The 20,487-nt window shown below is 39.0% G+C and overlaps 1 protein-coding gene across 1 annotated transcript; it reads right to left on the reverse strand.

Moving 5' to 3' along the window:
• Positions 1 to 4,999: 4,999 nt before the first annotated feature.
• MCUR1 (mitochondrial calcium uniporter regulator 1) lies at positions 5,000 to 20,275 on the reverse strand. Its single transcript, XM_041413217.1, has 9 exons — positions 19,939 to 20,275; positions 18,816 to 18,926; positions 17,257 to 17,360; positions 15,049 to 15,150; positions 14,310 to 14,351; positions 12,576 to 12,647; positions 9,066 to 9,119; positions 7,781 to 7,895; positions 5,000 to 6,476 (listed from the first exon to the last, which is right to left on the reverse strand). Exons 1-9 carry the CDS (start codon positions 20,114 to 20,116, stop codon positions 6,421 to 6,423), a joined length of 834 nt encoding a protein of 277 aa, XP_041269151.1. The 5' UTR covers positions 20,117 to 20,275; the 3' UTR covers positions 5,000 to 6,420.
• Positions 20,276 to 20,487: the final 212 nt, after the last annotated feature.

Genomic DNA, 20,487 nt, shown 5'->3' on the forward strand with positions numbered 1-20,487 from the left:
GCAAACTGGGACCCTGTCGCAAACAAGACACGTTAACTGCTTAAGCAGCTCAGCAGACAATACGTTTTTAAATGTGCTGAAGTCTTGAATGCATTTTTACTGTAGTAAAAAGAGAGAGTAATCTCAACATAGCTTTTTTCGAGAGCTGGAGTTTGGGCTTGCCCAAACCAGATTATTAAAAATGAAACAATTCACATACAGGAGAACTGTATCTATGCTGCAATGCAGAGACTGGAAGGTGGCTAGAAGGATTAAAGAAATAAAACAACTCAGTTTGTTTTTAAATACGGTTCCTTTTTAGAGGGAATGAAAATACTAACATGCCTGTGATAATTTTCCTATGGATTTTTGGAAGTGTGAGCCGTATTTTGCACTTTCCCCCCTGCTCAATTTCCATACAGTTTGAGCCCCTTCTTAAAAAACTTCTCAGAGCACAGTCCTTCTGAGTGATGGTGCAATGTAACACATGAGACAAGGTAACTAACCACATCGAAAAACCTACTGAACAAAAATGTAAAATAGACGTGCAAAACCCACACTAGTTGTGCTCAGTTTCTTCTGAGCACCAGCAGAGGTATTTTTTTTTAATAGGCACTCTCACTTTATTTGGTCTCAAATGCTCAGTGAAGAGCTTGGTAGGTCAGGCTAGGTCCTTGGCTTAGCTGGCATCAAGGAACACAAGGGAACTCTGCATGTAAATTGTGAGGCAATGGAATGGACTTCTTTTAAAGCTGTGATATAAAAGATTTTAAAAATCTCCTGCCACTATCTGGGTCTGGTTGTGGTAAGTCGCCCTTCAAATGAGCTTCTGAAGTGGCCTTTGTATTTGTTCATTTCTTGCATCATTTTGAGAGCTTTGTGAGTGTACAAAACATAGTATACTTTTGCCACAAGAAAACAGATCCCGGGTAAAGAGAGGAGAATGACTTGGAGTGACCCATTATTCTGGACAAAATCACAATTAACAGCGGCACATTTAATAGCTGCCCATTCATGAAGTAACATGTATTCCCAAAAGTCCTGCACAATGGAGAAAGACCAAAGCATGCTGGAGATTAAAGTGCAAGCAGTATAAATGCTGAGTTTTCCCTTCATGCTGAGAAACCTTCCTGCTTCCATTCCTGACCCCCGCCAAGACAACTATTACTGTCTCTGTTGGTTCTGATGCAAGCCCTGGAGCCCTGTGTACAAGCTGGATTTGAGCAAACTCAGTTGCTTGCTATAAATATGCCACTGTTATATTCATGTACCACACAGCTCTGTTTAAAGTTCTCACAGAACATGTGCCACTTCCCTGCAGGGAAAAAAAAACAAACCACAACCAAAACAACACACCACCCTTCTTTTTTCCCCTCACTACATTCTTACTCATCCAACAAGAAGAGACTGTTCATGAGTGGTATTACTCATGACTCGAATCAAGCTGATATAACTTCAGAATACACCAGGGAACCTAATGAACTTCCAAGAGTTTGACAGGGACGTGGGGTATTTGAAATATTACACTACATTGACATGCCTCACTATGGGGGTAAACATTGTCCCAAGGCTGATATTTGCTGCAATATTTTGTTACTCATTTCCAGTATTTTGTTTTTGATACCAGCTAGGCACCCTCCCAAGAAAACCAGAATATTCTCTCTTGGAACGGGTAGACTTCAAAGGAACACTATGCAAACACTGGCTATCTTCCTCTATGGTCTCCATGTAGTTACCGCACTGCATGTTGAGGATCAGGGGTGACTGCTCTGACATAGAATATAAACCTAAAATAAAGAATCGACACTACAGCTTTAAAACTTTAGCAATAGGGTAAAAAATACGTTTTAAGCCAAAGGAAGCTTTCCTAACAAAGACACAGCAGGCCATCTATCTCCAAGGGAGTATGCATTTGTTTCTGTTTAAAGTGACCCCCAAAACCCCAGGCACATATTTGATTGTAAATGAACTTTCTATTTAGAGACTAAAGGAAATGTATTGCTTATACAGAAATCTTTATTCTAAAATAAAAAAAACAACACCCAACAACAAAAACCTCAACACAAATACTCCTTTAAATTCAAGATATATATAAATAAAGGAAAAACAATTTAAAAGAAAACATTCCTATTTGAAACTAATAAAGAATTTTCAAATATATTAAAACATTAAAAATTAATTTTACTGTGTACTTATTTCTTGAAAAGAGACTTCAAATTGAAGTTTTGTAAAACAGTAAACTGTCTTGCAGAGTTCTGATAATTTTTAGAAATCATAATAAAGGCAGTTTGCCTGATTCCTGCAAACTCAATGGAGAGATGCAAAACTAAGTCTTGCTCACATCTTGCAGTAGTTCAAGAGAACTAGTTACATGAATTTACCTAACTTTGCAGATTTAAAAAACCCCAAAATCCCAAACCACATGAAAAACTTCACCAGTTTTCCTGTGCGAGGTCTGCAGATGGTAGCAAGAGTAAGAAGAGAAAAGTCCACTAAAGCAGTATGACTCAAAACATCTTGAAGGTACTGTTAATAGCTGCTTGGAAAAAGGATTTCACCATTTTTGGAAAGGTCATTTAAGTGAACATTCACAACTAGGAGAAGTGTTATTCTAGTAAACCAAAACATTTGTGGTTAGTAAAATTGAAGCAGATTTCGTATCTACATTAAAAATATGTTTCCATTTGTCAGCCTGTGGTTTTAAGTACAACTCTACAACATTCTGGGAAATGAATGATGCAAGCAACACTTCCAATAGAGAAGGGGCTAGACTGCATGGGATTTATTAGTAAAAAAATACTTGAAGCCAACAATTTGCCTAATACATACCAGTGAAAGGGAGACTGCACCCTTGCGGACTTTTACTAAAAACAAGAAGGAAAGCAAAATAGACAAACTCAGGATACTCCCAGTAACATGGAACAAGTAAATAGTTTTGTAAGAACTCTGGATTTCAATTTGTTCAGCAAAACACGAAGAAGTTTTGGTGCAACTTAGGCTTTCCAGCAAATAGAATGATTTTCAATTTCCTTCTCCAGAGAAATTTCTTAAAGAACATCCTGTCCTTGCTATGTAAGTGCGGAAATTCACAGGAAAAACTCACAACAAGTGTTTGTATAGACAGACCCTTACTCCTACATGCTCACAATAGTAATGGACTTTACTTGAAAGCAAATTAGGGCTGGATCTCAGCTTCACGTTGCATATTGACTTAGAGAGAGAACACGAGAGATCTAACACTTCTGGATTCTTCTTTCTTTCATTCTTTTTTATTTCCTTTTATGCCAGGCAGGAAATGAACAGATACATGAGATTAGGTCAGTTGGTCAGAGCACGGTGCTAATAATGCCAGGGTTGTGGGTTTGATCCCCATCCAGGCTATTCACCTGAGAGTTGGACTTGATGATCCTTGTGGGTCCCTTCCAACTGCATATATTCTGCGATTTCTGAATCACTGGGGATCTACTGCAGGTTTTCACAGCTAAAGTGGTTCTTTGGTAAAACAATCTCATTTATTTTTTCACTTTTATCTTTTGACAGAGCTCTGAAAATCAAAAATAAAAGCAGAAAAGTATCTCCATACATTTAGAATTGGTCATGATTCCAATTAGACACAACATACAGCATTATACAGTCTTACAGAAACAAATTTGGAGGATTGCCAACTTAGAGCTTTTATTTATGACTTCAGTGATCATTTGACTCTCAATATTTAAGAGCTGTGCATTTGCAGCCCAGAAAGCCAATTGTATACTGGCTGTATCAAAAGCAGCATGGCCAGCAGGGCAAGGGAGGTGATTCTGCCACTCTGCTTTGGTGAGACCAAACCTGGAGTGCTGCATCCACCTCTGGGGTCCCAAAATAAGATGGACATAGGCCTGCTCAAGCAAGTCCAGAGGCCAGGAAGATGTTCAGAGGGCTGGAGCCCCTCTCCTACGAAAGGATGAGAGATGCAGCTGTTCATACTGCAGAAGAGAAGGCTCTGGAGAGACCTTATGGGACTGTCCAGTACTTGAGGAGAGGCTACATGAAAGCTGGAGAGGGACTTTGTACCAAGGCATGTAGTGACAGGACAAAGGGTGACGGCTTTAAACTCAGAGTGCCAGTTCAGATGAGGAATTAGTAAAGTGCTCTGTACTGTGAGGGTGGTGGGGCACTGGCACAGGTTGCCCAGAGAAGCTGTGGATGCCCCATCCCTGGGCAGTTTCCAAGGCCAGGCTGGATGGGGCTTTGAGCAACCTGGGCTATGAAAGGTGTCCCCATTGACAGCAGGGGAGGTGGAACTAGATGACCTTTAAGGTCCCTTCCAACCCAAACCATTCTGTGATTCTGTAACAGATTCTTGCCTGCACCAAAATGCTTGTTCCTTGAGTTTAAATCTCTTTGTGAGATTTGTGTTTGGAAATATATGGAGGGATTTTCTAAATTTCTGGAAAGCCAATAAATACACGTGGTATATTATGATGACACACTGCTAAGAGGAGTAAATGAGAGAAGATTTTGTGTATATGCACACAGACTGGGAATAAAAAGCTTTTACAGAACCCTTGAAGACTTTATGGACTAGGAGATAATAATTAAGTTCTATTTATAGCGTATTTTTCCTGAATGACACATTGACTTATTCCTTGCTTAAACACCAAGAAGTGCTGGTTTGCAGACACTTTGGTAATTCCAAGATGCTGGTGCTCTATATTTCACTTCCTCCTTCCACCTGCCCTAAATAGAAATTTATTTGCACAGTATCTGTTTTTAGCAGGATAGACCCTATGTTTAAAATTAGTCTTAAACACTTATTTTAGCAACTATTTGTCAGATGCACAAGCCTGCAGGCCAACATGTACTGATTCCATGGACATATATAGAACCATCTGCCTTGGGAAGACAAGACCAACAGCAACGTCATTCTAAAAACTGGATTATTGCTTGTCTAATTTGAGAAGGTGTCAAATCCTGTAACTTAGTATAAAAAAAAACTTTTCAAATAAAAAAGTTGCTTTTATAATGAAAACACATCATATTCTATGAAATATTCAAAATTCTTTATTTCAGGCCAGTATAGTATTGTTACAGGCATCCATCTCTTCCTCTGATTTTGCACATGATCAAAGTTGGCACTTCCAACCACAAAAATGAGAACTGGTTATTACAGTACAGGCACAAAGTAGCCAAAAAGCTTTACTTTCATTAAGAAAACCATTATTGTGCTCTAACAGCATTTATCACCAGTGCATAAATTAAGCTCCCCTCCTAAGAGCAAGCAGGAAAGGGAAATTTCCCTTAAGTGAAGGAACACAGATGTCAGCTCTGCTACTAAAACAGTCACTTCATTAGTGGAAGAATGACAGATACCTGGATACACTGGACATCTTTCTTCACTGCTTTCAGTGACACTTCCTGATTTATGTGGGTTTAACATCTTTACAGGTGTCCACTGTTTCTTCAATTATTATCATCACTATCAGAGTTCCATATTTGAAGAATAAACATGATTTTTTAAGAAATGAAACAGTAAAACCCTCAGAAGACTGTTGCTACTGCAGTTCTCTTGCCTAAGAGCCTGCTTCATAACCACAATTCAAAATCTCTTTCTTTTCTAGAAGCATCAATTCCCTTTCATCAAGAAGGCAGCACCTGAGACACTTTGTATCACCTAATGATGAATTAACACAACCAGTGTATGTTACTGCATTTCCAACTTCCAGTTACAGTGGTAAGGTAAGCAATTAGCATATGGAATGAGTATCAGATACTTATGTCTACCAAAGGCAAGTTAGTCACAAAAATCTCTACAAATACCTTACAAACAAAATTAGCAGCAAACACTGCTATCTTTACACAGGACTCGTTCATGAACACAACTGATTGGGCAGCCACGTGGAAAAAAAGCTGATAGCTATGTTACAAAAATAGCCAAACAAATATTTGATCATAGTAACTGTAAGAACAAGTGTTAGAGGGAGGGAAGTGAGCATGATTCAGTTAGCACAATCTCCACTTATACAAGAGTGCCTCCAAGCCACAGAACACGTAGCTTCAGTTTTACACTAATAATAAATACTTCAGTCCAACACATGCAACTGAGTCTGGCCAACCTGCCTAAGCAGGCAATGGAACATAATTCCATTGATTTTCTCTACAGCATGCAGGCCCACTCCGTTGTCAGGAATGCCAGTCTTTGCCTACACAAAGGCAGCAGCAGGTGTCATGCAGCTCAGAACGGAGGGAAACTGCAGAAGCACTTCCATCAGAGGTAAGGTTCAATGTTGGCATGGTATGTGCACAGTTTGTTTTTAGGCACATCTTTGGTTACGTTCTCAACACAGTCTGCTTTATAAAATAATAAATAAAACAGTCAAGATTTGGTTAAAAATTCAGGTAAAGATTAAAAACTTCTTTTCAGAATCTCAGGCAAAGAAGTCCCTTTAAATTTGTGTTTTGTTATATCCATAAACGATAAAATCCCAGTGCTACAGTAAGGCACGTAAATACTGAACCTGAAAGAAAATAAAGATGGAAGGAAAATAGCATTAATAATGACATTAAATCAGTTTCTCTCAAACATCTCTTCAGAAAGCTATGTACACATCTTAATACAATACTAAAAGTTAAATGACTTCCCCACCCCCATGTGAGAGATTAAGTTTTTCATTTACAACAAACCATTTCAAGGTAGGAAGAATACAAAAATGACAAGTAAGAAGGAGAGAAAAAAAATGCTGGAAAACTATCAAAAGGCTGAAAGAAATCCTTACTTGCTTACTGTTCCAAAAAGGTCAATATAGCAAGTTACAGATGTAAAACAAGGAAATAAATAATGGGATTAATAAAACACAGTCAAATATTTAGCAAACGAATGAAAGCCATTTTTAAAAAGGCTTATCAGTTTTACATTTTTAAAACTTCTACTGAAATAAAATAAAATTTTTATTTCAAGACACACACACAAAATATTTTTGCCTTTGTTTGCAACGGGAGCCCTTCAAACACAATACAAATGATTTTAAATAATTTTTTCTTCCATCTAGAGTTCAACTTGTTTTTGAGTAGGAAAGGTAAGGAAAAGAATTTCCTCTCATTTTAATAAAGCATCTTTTATTTTTCATTTTATTCATTGTCTCTAAACGATATGTCTGAAATACAGTACTATGAGGCTTATGTGACTGTACTTTTGACAAAGCCCACTGTGAAAAAATAATCAGAATATCTAAATCAGAACAATTTTCTACTGCAAACCTCATTTAATAGTACTGCACACTCAGTAGTAAAATGTCAAAATGTTAGTTACCTAGGACAATAATGTGGGCACACATATATAGTATTTTCTCCAAGCACTTGTGTAAATATGGAAGTTTAAAGAATATGTGGCTTTGAACAGTCAGAAAAACTGAAATGTTCCTTTTTGCACAGAGATCTCCATCAGATGAAGAACTCCCAGTAATACATACAGCAGACTGCTTACATAAATTAAGTCAGGCACAGAACTTTTTGGTTGTTGTTAACAGGCAGTCTTTTAGATTTCTCACACATATTATTATTAACAGTATAAAGAAGGACAAAAACCTGAAAAAATCCCATGCAAACTAAAGTTGTGAATCACAGGAAACTTCTTCTGGGTTAAGTACAGAAATAAGACTGCTAATCTTGCCTAAGACTATTTCAAGTTTGGTTTTTTTGGGGGGGTTTTTTTGTTTGTTTTTTTAAAATAAGGGCCTTTATAAATACAGCCAGTTGAGATTTTGCCAAACATTTAACAATATTTGGCAGTTTCACCATCAGAGACAACCACCAGATTCCTCACCTGCTAAGTATTTAATATTATCAAGCTTGTGCGATTCGAGCATTGTTTTCAGATCCGCAACTTCTGTGTCTATTTTTCTGTCTGTTTGGGTCAGAGCTCGGTCTTGTTGCGCGTGCTAGAAAGTAAAGCAACAAAATGATGCGATTTGAACATTTCCTAGTTTATTTAGAAATTTAACCCATCCCTTCAAGTCGTATTTTTGCTTCCTCCTTAAATACATGTTAATTTGCATTCTTACAGAAGTTGCAGAGTATTCTGAGTTGGAAGGGGTTCACAAGGATCCCAAGTCCAACTCTGCAGTGAATGGCCTGTATAGGGATGGAGTCCACAACCTTGGCGTTATTAGCATCATGCCCTAACCGACTGAGCTAACACAGACCTTATTCAAAGACAACAAGTTCTTTCTTAGCTGATTGTATCCAAGGTACTGAATAATTTAGTGAACTCAGGAAATTTATGTGATTACATGCTCCTTAAAAAGTAATCTAGAGACTGGCAGAACTGGATGCCTTCTTATCTCAATCTAACAGCATAAACATTAACTTCAATCTGTCATTCAGCCCACTGACTAAAGTCACTGCTCAATTGTAAGAGCTACTGAGAAGCCTAAAAGCCTCTCGTGACAAAGTCATACTGGAGCAGAGAGATTTATGGATGATTAGAAAAACTGAGAATTGGTCTTGTGTTGTAGAAAAGCATGTCTTTGTCTTGCAATGAGTTTTACCAGAAAATCAGCTACAAATTCAGAATGTGATTAAGACAGAAGACAGGACTTCTGCTAAAAACATATGGGATAGAATTATTACTCAGAAGAGACTGAAAAATCCAACTTGTAAACTAATAACAACAGCTGCTGAGTTGCTGATAGTTTCAAATCAGCACTAGTGAAACATTGTGAATCAGTTAATGATTTACTGCTAGAGAACTTCCAAGGGATAATTCAGGAAACAGAGAGAAGTAGTAGTGCTTGGTAAAAACCTCCTATAAAATGAAGGCAAATCAGTCTAGCAGTGAGTTTCTCTCTAAATATGGGGGAAAGAGTTAATTTTACATTGTGGCTGGCATTTAATCTACAAAAAATACTACATGCATGAGGTTTCAAAACAAAGTGACTACTGAACAGCTCATATATACATGCAGGGAGTCTAATAATATATATGAAGGTCTTTTTGTTCTGTAGACACTTAAAGTGCATAAGGACATCACCAAGTCCAAAAAGGATACAAGGTCTGTAACACAAGTACAAAAAGACTTGCTGTGTAATAATCAGCTACTAAGTTCTTACCAATTCCACTATTTCTGTCCTCATTTCAAGTAGTTTTCTTTCATTAAGTGAATACTAGAAAGAGGAAAAAAAAAAGTTAAACATGATACTGTCCTTAAAACTTGTTTTACTTTTTTTTCCCCACTTAAAAGCATGTTTCTTTTTTACAGATTACATAAAACACATAATCTGGACAAGATTATTGTCTGACAACACTTGGGAGACAGCATTGTAGGGTACCTGCTGTCCTTTTGAAAAGCACACTTCAAAAATGTGAAGTGAAACAAGTTCTTCCACAAAATCTGTATATATTAGTAAGCAGCTGGAAGAGAGGCTGGCAGATTTGCATTTCTGAAAAGCAAGGGCCTATGACTCTAAACAATAACTCTGGAACAGTTGACTAATCCACTGAGCATACAAGCACAATCAAGACTGAACCATCTGCTGCCTTCAGGAAGGGGAGAACACTTTTAAATCACATCAAACTCGGCTATCAACAAAATGCTTACCCAGCACCATATGCACTCACAATTTGAATTGTTCTGACCTGTCATTTCATGGTATATTTGTTAAAACAGAAAATTTGTATCACACATGAAGCCTTTTGTTTGTGGATCATCAGAAACTGTGGCTTATTTTTAAGTTACAGCTATTTGGGTTCAAGGAAAAGTTAAATCCAAAATAAGGAATCATACCTTTAAAGCAGGTTACCTTTCTGACTCAGTAACAGGCTTGATTTACCTTGACACTTATAATGGTTCCTGCCCCACTACTGGAGCAATTAAATGATTCACAGACAACTGATAAAGCACCAGTTTCCACTGAAGAGTACTAAGGTCATCAGGCACCCATCTCAGAATCCTGAGTTAAACAGCAATAACCTGATCTATTGACATTCCCATGTGGAAAGTCACCTCATTTTTCCTTCACTCTGGAAGCTTATTTAATTTTAACATTAAAATCAGATTAATATACATAAATGCTTCAGCACTGAAAAACATTCCTTAAAGATCTAGAACTCTGTTTGGACTTTTGACTGATCTCAAGCTGAAGTTAAAAGACAGCAGGCTGCTACAAATGTAGAGAAGTACATAAAGACAAATAACAGCATGTTTACAATTAATGGAGTCACTATATTCTGCAAAATGAAGACAGGGATAAAAAAAGAAATTCAGACATTTTATATAAATCCCCATTTTTGAAAGTGTCAGAAGGGCAGAATATTTATAAAATAATCTGAAAAACCCTATGTTTTAGTAGAAATGCAGGAATTGGACCTCACATTGAGGAGTGGATCACTATCAAAAGAACCATGAGAATTAAAATAATTTTATGGACTGAAATAGTTCATGTGTTTAAATAGATACAGTTAGCCAAATACACATCTTCTGAATGATTTATATTCTACAAGCTTTCTGGATGTTTCTTTAAGTTTTGTTTTGTGTTTAGAACTCTCTAGGTCAGACTCAAGGATTTGACTCTTAGGTTTAAGACAGTGAAATTGGCCTTTTAGTGCAAGCCATCATCACGTCTGTAACAACATAAACACAGTGGATAAAAAAGAAAGAAGAAAGGACAAGTCTAAACCTCTCACTCTGAAATTCAACAGGGAGATTTCCCCTTAAGTCCACACTTTTCACAGTGCAGGAAAAATTCAACTTTGTCAGATACATCTTGAAGCTTTTAACAGCAAGCTTAGAGACACTGTGATGCATGAACACACGAATATATACAAGTTTTTGTACTGTACTTCAAGTTTTTAAATCATATCTGTACCCTGAAGACACAAATCACAACATAAAGAGATTTGCACTAAGCAATGTGCAAATTCTAAGGATTCTCTGAGAAATAAAGTAGAAGAGACTATAAAATAATGAACTATAAAAAATAAAGCATTTAGAATTTGAAACATTAAACACTGCCAACACCAGTGCAGGCAAACTAGGAAATTCTCTTTCAGCACTTACTCCACATCAAACTGAAGGATAAAAACATTTTACTTACTGCTTTAAGTTAAAACAATTAAAACTTCGGACACTTCTCTTCTGAAAAGTAACTTAGTAAGAATGCATGGTAACCTTCAATTATCCTTAGTTTTTTCCTCAGAAACCGGATATTCAGTCCTTAGTCACATTACAATTCAAGTAAATATAACAATAATGCTGTGCCTACTATAGAAAATACTGGATTACATCTTCCCCCCAGCCCAGCATATGTGCCACAGCCTGCTCCCCATTCAGCTGCCTTTTCCCTCTTCTGTTCACACATTGCAATTAAATGGTGGGGTGGGGGGAGGAAAAAAAAAAGAGCTGTTTCCATAGAAACTATGAAATTATAGTTGCACAAGATACGACCAAGTTGGTCAACTTTTTAAAGAGAAAGTTGACATGCAGTTTGCCTTGCCTGGGAGGCAAAATTTGTGTTCTACACAAAAGACCAAAGTCCAGATTTCATGATCCTACATTAATATACCAGAAAACACTGCTGCCTAATTTATCACTGCTGCAGTGTTTCATATAAGTTCTGTAAGCCCAAATTGTTGCAAAGCTTATTATATACACAATGACTACATTTCATACGATGTTTTTTAAAAACATTAGCATGAAGTATTAACCTTTAAACAAGAAGTCTACCTGCTCAAATTGTACCTTATTCAAGCATCTACAATGGGCTAACAGACTGTTAGTCATTATACTGAGTCACCAACACAGCTGTTACCTAAACTAATCACTCACTATTTCTAGGGGCACACACAGAAGATAAATGATATCTGCTTGAACAGTTCTTATTGCCTGGATTGAAGATAAGTATTATAACTTAGATAAACTTGTCTTTATAACACAACTAGGAAAAAGGACTGAGAAAGAAATAATAATAATTTAGAAAAAGTCATTAAAAGATCCTTCAATTTAAAAGATGCCGTTTCATTAAGATCCTAAAAACTACTGAAAAAAGCATCAATGAGAACAGAACTCTAGAGTTCTGTGCATAATGTAAGAACTTGTTAATCTTAAAATTTTACATCTACATTACGCTAATTTTAGATTACATCTGTTCAGATCTACCAGGTATTTCAAAGGTCAAAAGCAATATGAACCAGGATAACTTACAATTAAAAAAACCAATAATTTACAACTAGTTCCACAATAGGTATTTTTTCACAAACTAGATACATGAAATTAAACATCTCCCATGATGATTTAACAAAATGTAAGCAATAGTAAGTGTGTAAACAGAGAAAGAGATACAAAATACAAAACCTTCTAGGCAGCTATTAGACTAAATATCTAGTATATTTAATTGTAATGTCTTAATCCTGATATTAGAACAAGATCAAAACAGGTAAGACATACAGACCCAAACATGGCACCTTGCATATACCAGCATAAGGATGAGTAACTTGGATTAATACCATCTTGAAGCTGAGTGATACTATAGGTTAGTAGGAAAATGCTCTTTGGGTAAGATGCTCTTACCCAAATTTGGAGATTACTCAGTCTTGAGATGTTTCTAGAAGTAACCAAAACTTACCAGTTCTTTTACTCTGCTCTTCTCCAGGTTTAGGTTTAACTTGTTATCTGCACGAACTTTGGTAATTTCATCCTAATGGGAAAAATTGATAAAGCAGCAAGCAAGATTTTCTGTTTTATCATAAGCAGAAAGAACTGGACAAATACTTTTTATTTTTGTATCTCATGAATATGAGCTTCTCCCCAATTAATGTAGATAATTTTCAGAAGTATTTATATTCTTCACCGGGGAAGTATGATGTTCTATAATATGAACTGGATCTCAAAATCAAAAACTAAAATGACTTTTAACCCTGAGAACAGCACTTAACTGAGAGCACATCCTTCTATAAATGTAGGGAATGTTTCATATATCCTGTAACTCTCTCAGATATCTAGAAACCCATGTCTGGCTACACCTGTAAGGTGGATTTCTTCCATGAAGCAATCTTGATGCTCAAAATAATGTTCAAAGCAGTTTCTCACCTTCCAGTGTAAAAGAAAATCTATTTCCAAAGACTACATCTGGGATTTTCAGAAAAAGCTATAGACATTTGAAAAGTCAGGAAACATTTACTGCATTTTTAAACACCTAACTTTTTAAAACTACTACTAAGTTGTACACTTGCATTTGACTTTATCAATAGCTCTGAGTCCTGCTTTTCCTGGTGACAGCTGCCATTTTAATGCAACCTCCTGGCAGGAATTCCATCCAGCTGACAGTTTGTCATGTGGCAAACTGCTGATCAGATGAATATGTGGGAGAAACAAAAGATTGCTGATGTTCTGGGAGATTCTACTGCTAGAACTAAGTAAGCATTTCTCAAGTAGGCCAATGCCAACTCATTAGGTTAGCATTAACAATAATGAGACTCAATTTCTGTGTTTGAATTTTGACCTTTAATTGATTTATCATTAGTTGTCATTTCAACAGAATACATTACAGTTTAATAAATCAAAAAATAAAAATTTTCCTTGAAAAATTGTGTCTTTTTTTATGAGCAAGCATATAGCAACATGCCCTTGTGAGAACTGAATTTAGAGTTACAAGTAAAATATAAAGACATCTAGCTTTTAAGAAAAGATGACTCAGATCCTTGATCCTCTACTAGTGGATTACACAAACTCATTTATATGCAACTAAAACCATAAAATAGGTTACAATTCAAAAATTAGATGCCAAATGTATTTTAAAACAGAGTAAACTTTCTACGCAGCCCGTTTTCTTGCAATGGTCATTTGCTCCCAAACAAATGGGACCAAACATAATGGTCCCAAAATTGGTGGCCTTAAAAAGCCATTAAAATTCTGGACAGGTAACAGGAAAGTCTTCAGAGAAAAAAAGAAACAAAAACAACACCAAACCAAACAATCAAACCCCCACAATTAGTAAGTAATGTGATTTTAAATGTATGCTGCATCTTTAATGTACAGGCACCCTAAATGCAGAACTTGACTGAGCCTTAATCGTGACATGGCAGCCACTTTCTGAATCTGAATTAAGGACATAAAAATATCTTCAGTTATATTTTGGTTTGCCTCTTGTACTAGTCAGTTTCCTGTCCCCATAAATGAGGTATGCATGAAAGTGCCATTGCTGCAGACCACAGTGTACTGTCAACAGCAATTTCAGTACAACACATATCATAACAATTAAACACAGCTTAGAAAATGAAATTCTGAAAGTAGCACTTTTTATTTTTTCCAACTAATTAGACAGGTGTTAATTTTTAATTATATTGGTATGGTATCTTACCGTGACTTGCTTCTTTATCTGTTGGAGCTCAAGTTTTATTTTCTGTGACAGTACAAAAAAAATTTTAGACTTTATTACTGCATATAAAACCACACTAACTAGAAATCTACAGAATTTGTATGATGAGTAACAGAGACTATAATCCATAATATGAAAAGGCAGGCAAGCCAAGCACTATTCCATGTCCTCAGTACGTGTACAGATGAATACACATGTATGTTTACTCAATATGGTGCCCTTCCAAACAACAGCACAAGGCAGAAATCCGCAGTGTCCCACTGGCAGCCATCCTGACACAGCTCAGGAGGCTGCTTTTGCCATAAGGGCTCATCACTGGCTCATGGTCCACCTCATGTCCACCAGGTCTTCTCTGCTAATCTGCTTTCCATTTGGTCACTCTCAGCCTGTCCAGGTGCCTGAGGTATTCCCCAGGGGCACGACTGGGCACTTCCATTTGTTCAACTGCATGTGACTCCTGTCATCCCATTTTCCCAGCTTGTTGACGTCCCCATGAATGGCAGCACAACTGCCTGGTGCATCAGCTGCTCCCAGCTTTGGATCATCTGCAGACTTGCTGAAGGTGCCCTCTGCTCTGTTCCATCAACAAGGTCATTAATGAAGGTGCCAAACCATCCCAGCCCCCGTTATCCCCTTTGGTACAAGATGCTTTTCTACATCATTATTATAAAAACAACAAGCAACAAGTTCTAGAGTAGAACTTTCCAAGACAGTAACTTACCTCATTTTCTGAACGAAGTGCTGAAAATTCACTTTTTTCCAAAATAATCATGTCCTTTTTCACACCAGCAATATGGGACATAACTTGCTGAAGTGCAATTTCCTTTAACAGAAGGAATAAGAACCTCAGAACATATCACAACTATAATACTTTTCCTCATCTGCGCCTACAAATATGAAAGACTATTTTGGTACCCTGAAATTTTTAATTCAGCAATTTTAGATTGATTATCCAAGTTTCAGAAAGCAAGACAGAATGACAGTGACAAAATAAGCAAGTTAGGCTCAAATGTTGGTAATGTCTGACAAAATTGGCAGTGCTAACACAGAGCAGAATAATTCAATTATTAGCCTAGGAAACATTTGCTTCCAAGTCATCAAATTCTTAAGCTAGCAAAGGCATTAGGGAAAGCTGTCTCCGAGCCAAATGAGGAAAGCTGGCCTTCAGACCAAAATTCCTCAGTGCAACCACACTTTTCTGTAATTACCTCCTTTTTTGCCTCTCCCTGCAAGGAAGTCTCTGCCTCACTGCTCAGAATCATGCACTGATGCTTTGAATTGCTCTTCTCAGTCCATTACACTGAACTGACAGAATTCTCTGCAACTTTCAAGTATGCAAAAGTCTGTAGACATTGTTCTAGATCCTACACTACCCACACATACATATAAGAACTGCCTTCTCTACTTAAGATCTTCCTCTATTAAGTAGTCCCTTGCTTTTGCTTCTGGACTAAGACCCTTACAAATCTGAGACAGCACTGAGTTTTGTCACAAAATGCAATTCTACCTTGCAGCATTTAATTCTAAGTAGTACCAAAGACGCCTCTCCAGGCTACCTGACCAAAAGACTGAAAAAAAACGGGTCAGTGTTCTGGACACATTACAAAAAGTCTACAGAAAGAGCACTGCATGGACACCTCTTTTCTTACTCCTCAGTGTCTCCAGATTGTTCTTGTTCTCTCTTCTCCTCAGTGGACTCAGCAAACAGAGACCAGAATCTTCCATATTCTTTCTCTTCTTCATGCCTACACATACACACACATGTAAATCTGTTTTTCCCTAAGGTTTTATCTAACCAAGGTAATACTTTGATAATAGCTCATCCACAACATTCCAAATATTTCTTCGAGTTTTTTGTTCTCTTTCTGCAGAAGACCTTGTGCAATCAAAGACTATAGGGAAGTACAAATTTACCATGTGGCTCAGTGCTGATGGCACACACGCTTCCTGAGCTGCCATACAAACCTACACATTGCATCTTAATGGCAGAAAGTCACTTGAGGGTCAAATCTAACAGTCTCAGAACACATCTACCATCAGTAGCAGCATTAACTTCAACACAAAACAACTTTCATTCGAAAAAGGTAGGCACAGAAGGAGGGTGAGACTGCTTGGTGTAAAATACAACTAACCATGGGAGAAAAGGACCCTTTAACATAGCATTCCCTGAGTGACTGTGGAACAAATTCAGCACAAGAGGAGGACTGTAGGTTTGCCTACAATCTAAAAGCTAGGAAGATTGGCTTGAAACCTCCCTAGATGGAAAGTGCCACGAAATCCACTTTTGCAATATTCCACTTTTAGATGAGACACCCTTCTGCCAAGACTGTTACACTACAGAGACAGCAGCTGTTGCTTTCTCCTGTCTCAAGACAGCAGCCTGGTTACTATGAAACAAGCTGCAGCTTGTGCTCGGAAGGCGACCTGGGGCTGCGAACCCCAGGCTCACAGAGCAGCCCCAGGGGGTTGTATTCTAATACAACATAAATGTCACTGAGAGACAGAGATAAACAAACAAGTACCATATAACAGGATGATAAATAACTGAGGGGATCTGTACTTCCTTGTTACAAGTCTACAAAAGAAATGTAGAAATTCAAATCCATGCATTGAATACCTCTTATGACTGTCTAAGTGTTCTCAGTAACTCTGTGTCATGTTACTGTCTTAAGGTTGAAACTAAAAAACTACTTGTGGTCTGAACACCAACCCACAGTACTAAAATCTCAAGGTTCATCACAACACTTTGGTAACTATCTGATAAACTCAAGACAAAATGAATCAGTCAATAGATATAGAAGAATGTCTGCTCTTCACCTTCAAACTTTTAAAATGCAGTGTATAACAACAATAAATAGCAACACATATTTCATTAGCAGGCATACAAGGCTTTAATTCACTTTAACCCCACCACTGCCTCTGATCTAACCTGCTGTACTTTGGTGACCATGTCCTTGTAAATCATATCCAGGTTGGTGTTCATGATTTTCACTAATGCAGATACAATGACCTCCGACTGCTGAGTGGTGAACCCTAAGCGAAACAAAGAGTGACATTCAGAGAGAGATCCAGAGCTGGACAGTTTACAGAAATGCCACTTGCTGATAATCAGCACCAAATTACAACAAATGTCAGTTATGAAAGATAATGAAACACAGAACTCTTGATCCAGCACTAACAAAAGAACACAGTCAGCACCTGCAAGTTTCCCCACTCCAAAACTATGTCTGCGACATAGGATGACTGCTTCCATAGTACAGCACTATTATACTATCAGCATGATAAAGAGGGAGTTCTCCAGTTACTGTGGAATGTCATCTCTCACATGTAGTTACTTCCATGAGCAAGCAAGAATTCTGGCTCTGAAAAGCAGATACTTCATTACACTATGAAACTTCAGTGCCACTGAAGATATACAAAACTCAACAACTAAACCCACAGCCAACTGTCCTGATTTTAGGTCTACCAGCTTCTGAGTGCCTATCAGAAAATTTTTAAACTGAATATATTGGAAACTATACTAAAACACTGTCCCTAAAAATACCTTCATCATTTCCATCCTCAAAATGTAGGAGTAAAAATGTCACGAACAAGAGTTAATCATCATGAAAAGAAACACTTGCAAAAGTGTGATTATTTCAAACTCACCAGCAGTTTAGCATCAGCAAGCACAGCTGAGAGCAAGTCACTCTCAGCTGCTGAGCTGATATAAAAAGTTTACTACCCCTAAAAGGCTCCCTCTCCCCGTATCCCTCCTCCTGACACTCTGACCTGTGCTCACTCAACTGATCCAGCAACTCATTAAAGTAGTGTCTCAGAATACCAAACAAGAAAAAGAGCTGGAGAATTTCCTGAGAAGTTCCTGGCCCATGGAAAAGAAACCACCTGGCAGAGGAAGGGGACTATGAACCCTCCATTTTAGGAATGGAGAGCTGTTACAAGTCACTTCAGCTGTACTGGGCTTCACCTTAGGATACTTCTCCCACCTCAGCATTGAATTCAAAATAATCTATTCCCTTAGCTATATTTTAGCATAATACTATTTTTAGAGTATTCTATGCTCTATCCTAAAAGCTGCACTGTACAAAGTAGTCCATATTCCATCCAATTGTAACACACTGGTGCATATTCAAGGTGTAATATACCAAACATGTAGGAATCCAATTAATACATTTTAAACGACTGCCTTGAAGGCTCTGGGGTTCTTTCCAGTCAGTTCTTAAAATTCCATTTTTTTCTTAGCATTTTTAACTACCAATAGGGTAAAAATTATTCCAAACAAAGCTCACTGTTTCCAAATAAGCTCACTGTTTCCTTTTTGGAGCCAAAGAAAACCCTATATGGCCCTACCTGGTATATCGATAAGCCCCCAAAAATCCATAAAAATCAAGGTGTAACACTGTATGTCAAGGAAAAGTAACAAACTTTGTAAACTAAAAAACCATTCAAAAAGCCATTAAAAATAGCTACTTTTTTCAAACAAATTACCTTTTTCTTCCAAGAGGCATACCAGTGCATGAGTGTCAAAATAAAGCCTCCTATTTCCCAGCAGGGAAATATTCTCTTTGCTTTGTAAAGATGACACAGAGATGCTTACATCTGTGGAAAAAAAAAAGTTATTTCTTAAGAAAGAATATTTCATCAACATGTTTGCTTTCCAGGAGTTTCCTTACTACCTACAATGTTTTTCACTTATGACAAAATAGTTTGTGTTGAGATTACCAAAGCCTGCTCGAAAGTGAAAAGACATCTGATCAATAAGTGCTATGTGCAAGAGCTGGAAAACAGGACACTATGCTACTGCTCCCCTTACAAGGGCTCTCCAGGAATACAATGTTCTGGAAAAAATCCCTCCAGCTGACAGGGTCCTGCATCTGTTCCTTTACCGGAATCACCTCAGCAGGTGGAACCTGTGAGCACTTCAAAGCTGGAGGGCTAAATCCACACACTCTGTCCCTTCTTTGCAAAAGAAGTGAACTTTCATCACTTGCCATTTAAGAAAAAAGTAACCACTCACAATTTACCATTTACTGTTTTTGCAGAAAACACTTTCAACACTGAAAGCCAATCTAAGACAGCGCATTGTTTCCACTGGGATGTGTAGTGTATAAACAAGCCTGACAGAATGAACGTGAGGTGGGGCATGAGCTGACCTGCCAGGAGGCAGGATATAAAATCACTTAGGTTGGAAAAGACCTTTGCGATCATCGAGTCCAACCTTTGGCCGAACACCACGCTGTGACCGGACCATGGCACTGAGCGCCACGTCCTTAAACACCCTAGGGACGGTGACTGGGCAGCCCAGCCCACAGTGCAGCCGCCTTTTCTGTGAAGAAATTCTTCCTAATGTCCAACCTAAACCTCTCCAGGCACAGCTCTAGGCTACGTCCTATCCCGTCGCTGGCTGTCTCGGCGAAGAGGCCGCCCTGTACTTTGCTACGCCCCCGTTTCGAGTCGATCTGGACCAGGTCCCTCCCGAGCCTCGTTTTCTCCAGGCAAAACAGCGCCAGCTCCCTCAGCTGCTCTGCACTGACCTGCGCTGCAGACCCCTCCCCACCCCCGGTGCCCGAGCTCCCCGCGCTCTCAGGACGCCCCATCCCCAGGGGCTCACCCCGCTCCCCGCGATGCCGCCGGCTCCCGCCGCCGCTCCCGCCGCCCCTTCCCCACACGGCGCCGCCGCCGGGGCCCGGCTGCGCTACGGGCGGGCACCGCCAGTCGCTGAGGCAGCGGCGCGCGGGGGACAGCAGCGCGCGCCCCCCGCCGCTCGCGGCCGCCTGGGCCCCGGCCATGGCCGCGCCACCCGGTCCCGACGGCGGAAAAGGGGACGGGAAGGAGGGAAACCGCTGCTGCCGCTGCTGCCGTCGCCACTACTGGGATGCCATCGCCGAGCACACGCCGCCCCGGCGGCTCACTTCCGCCACAGTCGCCGTCCCGTTTCCGCCTCCGGGACGCAGCCAAACACGGCAAGTGACGCCGCCAGGGATGGCGGTCGATTCTGCGGCTCACGGAGCGGCCGCGCCGAAAAGAGCGGCGCGGGCGGGCCGGGTTCCGGCGGGGCGGGGCTTGCGAGGGCGGTGCGGGGGCGATGCGGTGGAGACGGGCCCTGCCCTGGTCACAGCACCTTGAAATCCGGGATCGGCCGGGCTGGAAGAGACCTTTG

The sequence above is a fragment of the Onychostruthus taczanowskii genome, unplaced genomic scaffold, assembly GCF_017590055.1.
Source record: "Onychostruthus taczanowskii isolate IOZ18803 unplaced genomic scaffold, ASM1759005v1 scaffold40, whole genome shotgun sequence".
Taxonomy (NCBI): Eukaryota; Metazoa; Chordata; class Aves; order Passeriformes; family Passeridae; genus Onychostruthus; species Onychostruthus taczanowskii.